This window comes from Astatotilapia calliptera, chromosome 17 (genome assembly GCF_964374335.1).
Source record: "Astatotilapia calliptera chromosome 17, fAstCal68.1, whole genome shotgun sequence".
Lineage (NCBI taxonomy): Eukaryota > Metazoa > Chordata > Actinopteri > Cichliformes > Cichlidae > Astatotilapia > Astatotilapia calliptera.
Window position 1 is genome coordinate 32938880 of NC_137438.1, and position 9586 is coordinate 32948465.

General features: G+C 39.7%; 1 protein-coding gene across 3 annotated transcripts; it reads left to right on the plus strand.

The window, feature by feature from the left end:
* The first annotated feature begins 1415 nt into the window (after nt 1–1415).
* Nucleotides 1416–8965, plus strand: pus7l (pseudouridine synthase 7 like). Of its 3 annotated transcripts, XM_026148061.2 has the most exons (11): nt 1424–1483; nt 1585–1614; nt 2025–2846; nt 3210–3369; nt 3530–3749; nt 5898–5996; nt 6133–6214; nt 6558–6723; nt 7136–7262; nt 8224–8277; nt 8378–8965. In XM_026148061.2, the coding sequence occupies exons 3-11, from the start codon at nt 2057–2059 to the stop codon at nt 8696–8698; spliced, it is 2019 nt and encodes a 672-aa protein (XP_026003846.1). In that variant the 5' UTR covers nt 1424–1483; nt 1585–1614; nt 2025–2056; the 3' UTR covers nt 8699–8965. The 3 variants fall into 3 exon arrangements, with proteins under 3 accessions (XP_026003847.1, XP_026003846.1, XP_026003844.1); XM_026148062.2 differs by lacking the exon at nt 1585–1614 and having other exon boundaries at nt 1416–1483; XM_026148059.2 differs by having other exon boundaries at nt 1425–2846.
* The last annotated feature ends 621 nt before the right edge of the window (nt 8966–9586 follow it).

Genomic DNA, 9586 nt, shown 5'->3' on the forward strand with positions numbered 1-9586 from the left:
TAGGGTTACACTGAATGTCTAGTTATTATTATTTTTTCTATTGCATACATGCTGTGGTTTACTCATTCACTTTGCTAGTGAAAAGTTGTTAGTTTGAGTCAAGCCAGAGACACAAATTCCAGCTAGGAGTACACAAGCTAGTATAATGACTGTTACAAGTCTGGATAGAGGGAGGACTGCATGAAGGAGGGCATCTGGGGTAAAAACGCTGCCAAGTCAAACATGTGGGGCTACCCGCTGTGATGTCCCCTTCTAACAAGGGAGCAGCTGAAAGTAGCTTAAAAAAGTTTAAATAATACAGGTTTTGCATATGTTATTAATAAGATCTGTATATACTTATGAATGAACACAATACCTTGTCAGTCTTACAACATGTTGAAATAAGATTCTGATCTTCTGAAATCCATCACTGAAGTAGTTCTGTATTTTGAATTTTGCATTTATGAGAAGACAGAGTGTTTCTCCCAATGTCACCATTGTTTTTGGAATCTTTCATCTTTATAAGGAACATTTGCACTGTGGCTACTCAGCAGCTCAACCTGAAACACAATGAAGGATTTCTATACAGCCATGTAAATCTTTACATAAAAGCACACCTAAATCACTGACTGACTTTTCAGACAGATAACACTTTATGAGGGCATCCGTACTAGTTGTAAGTAATACCGCCCTTATAGAAATATGCATTCAGGACCAAAGGGGGTCTGACTCTCTCTCTCTAAAACATGTGCAGATAGACTGATGTGTGATAATATCTGTCTTGTACTGATGTTATTGTACTGAGCTACCAAGTGTTTCTTGGTAAGAGTGAACATTTGATTTTGGATCCTTACTGGATGCATGACCTGGCAGGAATTTAAACACCCAACTAGTTGTTTGAAAGGCTCTAATGTTGCCACACAATTGCCTCACATTTCTTAATAGTTCCTTCACAAAGCAAGAGTTTCATTTAATTTTTTAAACTGGTGTGGACCAACAGCTCTCTAGGTTTTCTCATGGTATTTCAAAGTTGTTGTTTTTTCGGTGGCTGATGAACTGACTATTTCATTTTTAGTGAAGCCACAGTGACAGGACTCATTCAAACACTAAAAAAAGGATGTTACTCGAGTGATGAACCATTACTTATGTCATTAAACCACATGTAAAAATCCCCTAAAAAATTATGTTTACTGAATAAAGAACCAAAAAACTTCCCCCTAAGCAAGAATGTTAATAAGAATAAGAATAAATGTAGGTTGCACTTATAAATAAACATTTTTGTGTATGTTGTTCATTCATGTCTCTAAGGTTTCAAATATGGCCCAGAGGTCAGAACCATCTGCCCATAACCCTCCTACTAGAGGGTCCACATCTGGGTTCTGCGTTGCCCTTACCTGCCTGTCTCTTTAAGAAAAGTCATATGATGGTCACATGACCCGGAAGAATACCGAAGTCATTCAGCGTGGTTGTGTTTACAGGCGTGTTGTTTACTTGGCGCCTGCAGGTTTGTGCTGTAAATAAACCGTTAATTTACGATAATTAATCCTTTAGACGTTTATATTATCATTCAAAGAATAGTAACGTAACCTGCTTTCTTTTGTATAGCAGCCACAGCTCTCTGCTATCAATGTCGAGGTAGGTTTATGTGAAGGTTTTAGGTTTACTCGAAATAGACGGATTGCTTTGCTCTCAGTAAAAGAACTTACACGGAAATAAATCACCGATAGAATTCTAACATTATTTTAATGGTGTGCGGCGACACTAGCAGGCTTAAAATCCGACTCAAATCTCGTTTGTCATGTATTAGCATCTCTTCGTATTTCGCACAGGTGTGTTACAGATGTTTTAAAAATCTCAAGTAAGCAAAAAAAACATTACTGCCGTACGTTTTTAACGTTTCCCGATTTGCATGTATCCTCTCATTTTGAAATTGCCCTCATTTTCATTGACTTTTGCTTTATAACAATGACACGGTATGACATGTGTCTTCAGTTACATTGAAGCAGGTTTTGATAACGTTTTATTTCTGCCTCTTTTACCCTCAGGAGTAAGTAAAAACATTTTAGATATATTGATCATGAAGCAGGTTAGTGAGGCTGTGAATGTCCCTGCATGCTTCATATCAAACCATGAAGGCTTTCTTGGAAGCATCAAAAACTTCATTGAGGATTTTGTGGTGACTGAAATAGATATCTATGGACAGCATGTTAACACAGCAGCAGCCACACAGACACCGGGCTGTGCCTCTTCAGTTGGAAATGACAGAACCAATGCAGAATATAAAGAGGACAGTCATTCTTCAGCCTCACAGGATGTTGATGTCCCTCTGGATTGGGGGGTACACGACCCACTCCCTAGTCTAGGGAGTTTAGATTTAGGTGTGATTTTAGGTCAGTCGGTCAGTGAGGAGCTCGAGCAGTTTGTGTTAACTCTCAGAGATAAAAATCCACCTGAGCTGGAGCTCTCCCTTGGTTCCTTTGCTGACAAACACCAGAGAGCCAGTGTCCACCGAGCTGTCAGACACCGCTTCCCTTTTCTCATGACTGTCACCATTCAGCCTGAGATCAGGGTGAGGGAGGACCCAGACTACAGAGAGCTCTCCCAGCTTGTTAAGGAGGATGAGGCTGAGGACTTTTTCAGATTTATAGATGCCAAAGTGAGAGGTTCGTCCTATACGTTTGGACCTGATGACAATAAGGAGCACAGGACGGCAGTCCATCACTTCCTGAATCGAAGGTTCGGGAAACTGGTGGAGACTAAAAGCTTCAATGACCAGGGGAGGACATCGATCTCAGTTAGGCTGAGGGAGCGAGGGAGGCCAAAGAAGCGAACAGCAGAGGAACGTAAAGATGATGAAGTTTACACTGGTAAGGCATAGCATTGCATGTTATTGATCATTTATAAAATGTAAACAACAGGAGAAAACTCCAAGGTTAATGCTTTAGATCAAATTACCTACTTTAAGTAAACAAATAAATAATATAGAAAAAACTGAAGAAGAATGAAGAATTTTAAATATAAATAAAATAATTATGGCAGCTTTATTTCACAGTAATTGTGATTTGAATCGGTCAAAGCAGGAGAAAAAGACCAGAAAACTCTTAGTGAGAAGGGCAGGATGACACAGGTTAAGAAAATGAAAATCAAAGATGGTTTAAAAAAATCAGATTTCCAATAGGGAACGTTTTCAAATGTGATAAAAATATAGATTTTTTTGCGTGTTTTTCCAGCGTTCACTCTGTGTAAGGAAAACCTTGAGACTCTGGAGGCCATCAGCTACATGGCAGCAGCTCTCGGGGTCCTGCCATCTGATTTCACCTATGCTGGGATCAAGGATAAGAGAGCAATCACCTACCAGTCCATGGTGGTAAAGAAGGTCTCACCTCAACGGTACTGCTGTGTTTCTTTCATGCATTTTGAGTATATATTTATATATATATATTTTTTCTTTTTCTTATTTACAAATCATGGGATAAAAGCACCAAAAGTTGTGTTATGTTAGAGTTCTTCTTGAAATACTATTTATATATTTTGCATTTTGTGTGACTAGGTTGAAAGAGAAGAATGCAGAGTTTCAGAACAGAGGGATCCGCGTGTTTCAGGTGCGTTCTGTCAGCGAGCCTCTCCGGCTTGGACGACTGCAGGGGAATCACTTCGACCTGGTTGTCCGGGACCTGAGACCACACGGTGCCGGTGACACGCACTCCTCTGGCGGAGACGTGCACACACGGCTGGCAGCACTGGTGAAAGAAGCAGTGGAGAATGTCAAGGTATATTTTGAGTTTTAGGTTTTCTGCAATCCTGTGGTAAAAGCATATGCCAGGAACCAGGCTTTCTTTAATGTTTTATTAAAAAACTTTTTTTTATTGGATATTGACAAACTTAAAAAGGCACCTAACTTAAATAGTGAACCAGTGTTGTGTCTGCACTTGCACAGCTTGGCATAGAATACATTTTGAATTGTATACAAAAACTCTTCATTTGTTAAAGTTTATTTATTTGATTCTAATAATGCAAAGATATCACAGTTTGACCAACAAGGTGATTCTCAAAGAGCTATTAGCTAAAAACCTGGTATACCTCAGTGTAGTCTAGAGCAGGGCGATATGGCCAAAAATATTTATCACGATATATATTTGAAAATTTGCGATAACGATATAACTGACGATATAATTGATGCGAGACAAAATACAACTCCACAACATTACTAGCGCAAAAAGACAACCTTCCATTTATTTTCACGTAAACAAGAAGCTGGTTTTTATGTACATTAAAGCTTTATAAAAATGTAACAGTGCAAATGCAAATTCCTTGCTGAAAGTTTAACCCAAAGGCATTTCCAGTAGAAATGGGCTGACATATCCTGAGCATAACCATGTATAATATCCACTGAAGTTAAAAAGAGGTGCTTTGCAACATTAAACTGCAGTGTGCAGTACGCATTTTTCGGACCATAAGGTACACGGGATTATAAGGCACATTAAGCGAAACAAAGCAGTCAGATAAATCAAACTTTATTAAACTCATTCTTCTTGCTTCCTCCACTTCTGTACCATTGATTCATTAATGTTGAATTCTCTGGCAGCTGAGCTATTCCCATGTTGTTGCAGTATATTAATGACTAACCTCGTATTGTGGATGGATTATCTCAGTTGTTCTCCTGACTGAAGTTTGGTCCGTTTACAGCATCCTGCCATGCGATTGCATTTGTCTCTAACCATGAGGAACCTTCACGTTAACTTTTATAAGTGGAAAAGTGTTAGTGTTCCTCCTCCAGCTTCACTGTTTATGTTATGCTAACATAGCTGTGTCGCTAGCGATCACGTAGCACATCATTATATATCAGCTAGCCCAACTTCAGTAACCCTAAAAACGTCACTGCTGTTTAGTTTCCTGTCTTCATTTATGTTGGAAGTGATAGCAGAGCTGTACGTTTGAATTTTTTCAGAAATCTCTCAGTCAGAACATGCTATATCATGCTTAGGTAACTAGCGAAACTAGCGAGCTAACTTCCGCTAGCTTCCTGCTAACTTCTAACTCCGTTAAATGTAATAACTTTTGTTTTCATGGATGCCTGGAAGTTAAACTTTATAGTTACACTTGGTAAAGCAGCAATGCTGATCGTTTTATTAAAGATCAAAGAATTTAGACAGTTTTCAACTCTCAGTGATGCTGCAGGGTTGTTTGACCTGAAGTCAAATATACGGAGTTTGGGACCCAGATTACTCCCAGATTTAATAGCATCTTAGTCCGACAAATACGACAATAACAACGGCCACTTGCATGTTCTGCAAAAAAATGTGCTTTGTTGTGTATCTGATGGACAAACACCAAACCAGTTCCACATCACGGAAGTTGCACCATTTTTACAAACCAACAATCGGCCATGTGCGTATGAAAACAAAGGCACTGCGCATGCGCGTTTTACTCCCATTCTATCGCGATATTTCATTTTCCTATCGTTGCCTAACATTATACCGGTATTACCGTGAACGGTATAATATGGCCCAGCCCTAGTGTAGTCCTCCAAAATCTGAGGAAAGTGAACAAATAGAGGAAAAAAGAAGAAGTGGTAATCCTAAAAAAAAACCTCACTGCAGCAGAAAAACAGAATCTGAACGTCATGTCCTTTAAAAATAGGAGGGGGAAAAATCTGGCAAAGGCCTGACACAGTAGCTGAGAGATTCATCTGGCCCTTCATCTGCTATTCACTGAAGCCTCATCAGAAAAGGTCTCAGTGGAAGGGTGGCTGTCAAGAAGCCACAGCTGAAATTAGTCCTCGACTAATCATGTCTTTCCTGATAGAGTTTTAAAATATGTCTGCTCATTAGCAAGTGGTTTTGTTGGTCCAGAATGTCTGCTTCATACAAGCTACATGGCCACCACCACACATTGACCTCTGATGTTTTTCACTGTAGGCCAGAGGGTTTGTCAACTACTATGGACCACAGAGGTTTGGGAGTGGACAGAGCGTTCAGTCTGATCGAGTAGGACTAGCTCTACTGAAAGAGGATATGGTGAGCGTTTGAGACATTCGCTATGTATTCAAGATGATAATACTGTTGGTTACAGTCATATAAAGCTAATCCACGACCGGCATTGCTCAGTGAAAACAGCACATTGTTGAGTTACTGTATGTAATGTGTGTGTCAGGTGAGTGCTGTACGTCTCTTCTTCACTCCAGAGGAAGGCGATGATCCTCAGAGTCATGCAAAGAGACACTTCCTCCAAACAGGTTTGTTTTAGTTTTATGGGAGCTTTTTCTTCCTTCAGAAATTTCTAAAATGAGAACTATTCTTTGCTGAATCTGAGGTTTTTTTGCAGAACAGTGTGATGATCTGTTCCTCTATTTATTTTTGAAAGTTGGCTGAAATTCATCATCCATGTTTGGCTAAAACCTTATGATTCTGTAATGTCAGCGTCTGCTGTTCTAGTGAATTCATGACACATTTCATAAACCAAGTTTTGGTTTATGAAATGTGACTAAATTAACGTCATGCAAATGCTTTTTTTAGAATTTGCAATTTCAATATGTTTTGTCGTTTTATTTTTCTGTCTTTCACCCCTCTCCACTCCAGATAACGCTAAGGAGTCCTTAGCTTTGATGCCGTTGTCCAAGCCCAGGGAGCGGTTGATGCTGCGGGCCCTGAACCGCTATGGTACAGGTCCTGATGGATGTGACCAAGCCTGGCTCAGCCTGCCACACAGCATGAGGATTTTCTACCCTCACGCTTACTGTAGCAGGTCAGCTGCAAGGAGAATCTACCCATCCATCCATTATCTTAACTGCTTCTCCTGTTCAGGGTTGCGGGGGAGTTGAAGCCTGTCTCATCTGTCATAGGGCACAAGGCGGGGCACGTCTTTGACTATTTTTTATGATATTAAATAAAAATCTTTGAAAGTAACACATAAACAGGTTTGACAGATAGCGATATGTAAAAAAAAAAAAAGTCGTGCATTTATTAAAGCTGGTTTCCATTATAGGTGAGGGAGATAAATTGGCCTTAGGTGTAGCCCAAATAAGTGGTTTCTTTTATTTATTAGGAAATTAAAATAAATGTTATATAAAAGCCAAACAGTATTTTTAATAACACGCCATCCCAGTGCTTTAGATCTTTAATTTGAAAAATTATGTCGATGTTCTTGTGGTTGTCAGAGTTTGGAACGAGGCGGCGGCACACAGGCTAACTACAATGGGTCATAGTGTCCGAAGAGGTGACCTGGTGTGGTTACGACAAGGTCAAAACAAAATGGAAGATGCTAGAGAAACCAGCATGGCTCAGGTAAGAAGGCAGATAAAACAGGAAAAGGAGATCTTTTAAAAGTGATAACTGATTAAAAAGATAGCTCAGGAGTAATTAGGATAGCTTTGTGTTATAATCAGAGCAAACACTTTTCCAGGCTTTGTGACTTGGTTGCATCTGTGACAAACATTATCACAGAAGTACAGGAACCAGCTTGTTGACTTCATCGTGGACCTAAATGCTAGAATTGTAGTTCCCGCGTTCGTTTTCACACATTTACCAGATCCTTGAATTTTTCTATCTTAAACTTGGTACAGTCATGTGTGCTGCGTCCTGCATGCTACCCAGGCAGTGCCCACCGCTTAAACCACACAGTATTTCCAGTACAAGCACATCTAAAGCTGAGTGTTTCCTCCTGTGTGTTCACATGTTCATGCAAGCATGAGCTTAAGTTTTGTCTTATTTTTCAAAGTAAAGTTTGCACAGGCCAAACACCAAAGGAGGGGATAAAGGAGGAGTGGCATTTAAGAATCCAAGCTGGAGAAATGAAAGCATAATCTTGGCCTGAAACTGCAAAGCTGGGGTTAGAATGGGGGGTGAGAACAACACGAAGTATATCAGCAAACAGTGCGTTAAAATTTTTTTATCAATTAATTATTTATTGTTTCTATTTGTTTCCTTTTAGTGAGGTAAACTACCCTTTTTAGTGTGCATGAAAGGACAGAATAGAGGTGAAAACTGTGGTTACTTCCTTTTTTTTCTGCTTGTTGAGGCTGTGATTTACAACAGTAACTTTGTTATGGTTTCACTTACTGTACTTTTGTTGCTGCTGCAGTCCAGAAATACCTCCTGGTAATTTCAACAGTAAATAGGATTATTTAGTGACACATTTTTTTGTGCTCTTTTGGTCACAGGACACATTTTCGATGTGAGGACACGTTGTTACTTTTTTCAAACACCTTGTCAGTGCCACTAACTTTGTGTTTGTGCTTTCTTCTAGATCCATGTGGTGACAGATAAAGAGGAGCAAGACGGTATCTATAAACTAGAACAAGTAGGGAGTGTTTGGAGCTATTTGTGTCTCTGCCAAATGCTGTTTTTTGTACACTACAGTAACACTGCAGTTGCTACTTGTTATATTATTGTTCTGCCAGGTTGTGTTACCGATGCCAGGAAACACTGTGAAGTATCCAGAAAATGCCATGGGAACTTGGTACCGAGAGAGACTGGTCAGAGATGGACTGGAAGATTGCCGCTTCAGAGTCAGCAGCCTCAAACTGAACCTGCCTGGCTGCTACCGCCCCCTGCTGGCAGTGCCGCACAACCTCAGGTATCAGCTGCAGAGAGCAGCCAGCAGAGAGGGTGGAAGAACGATGGCAGGTTCGGAGTCGCTCACTCTCACGTTAAACTTCGACTTGGACTCCTCGTGCTATGCTACCATCTGCCTCAGAGAGATCATGAAGTGTGACCCCTGAAGGTTAAAGGAGGACATAGCTGTTGTATTTGTTTGAAGGAGAAGAAAACAGCTTTTCTACAATACTTTGTACTTTCATTGACCGTTATTATGTTACTAGTAGTCTTTTAGTTTGTTGTTGAAGACCGTAAGTATAAAGAAAAATCATATTGTGCACTTCAAAAAGCATAATGAAAGGAGGCCACTGCCAAATGTGAACAAATGTCTATGTAAAAGAATTCATGCAGTATGTTTCTCGTGCCATAAATAAATCCTGTAAAACAACAAAGTTTCTGATTTTTAAAAAAAAATTTTTCTGTATTTTCATTCAGAATGTTTAAGTTTGAAATCTTAAAAACACAATTTGAGTGGGTTCAACTCCACACTCTCCATCTTAAAGATAATAAAGCATTGACCTAAAATTTCAGAAATTAACTGCAATCTTAACTAAGTCCACTTAAAATGTGCATGTGATTTTTTTTTTTTTTTAAAAAGAGAGACCAATAACCTTTGACCTTCACAAAGGCTTTGTTCACACTGCAGGTGAAGGCGCATCAAATCCAACTTTTTTGACCTTATGCGACCCATATCCGATCATGGTATGACAGTATGAACAGCACAAATCCGATATTTTCAAATCCGATCTGGGTCACTTTCGTATGTGGTACTGAATCCGATACATATCTGATGTTTTAGAAAGCGACTGCGGTTTGAACGGTCATGTCGCATTAAATCCGTCTTTTACGTCACTGACACAAGACAGACGGCAATTAGCGCTGGAGAAGGGCACAAGAAGACATCGTGAACGCTTCCTGGCCATCCAGTGAAACTGTTGGGAAGACAACGTTGGAGAAACATGAACATTTTATTTGTACTGTATAATCTGCAGGTTCTGACAGAAATCTGCAAC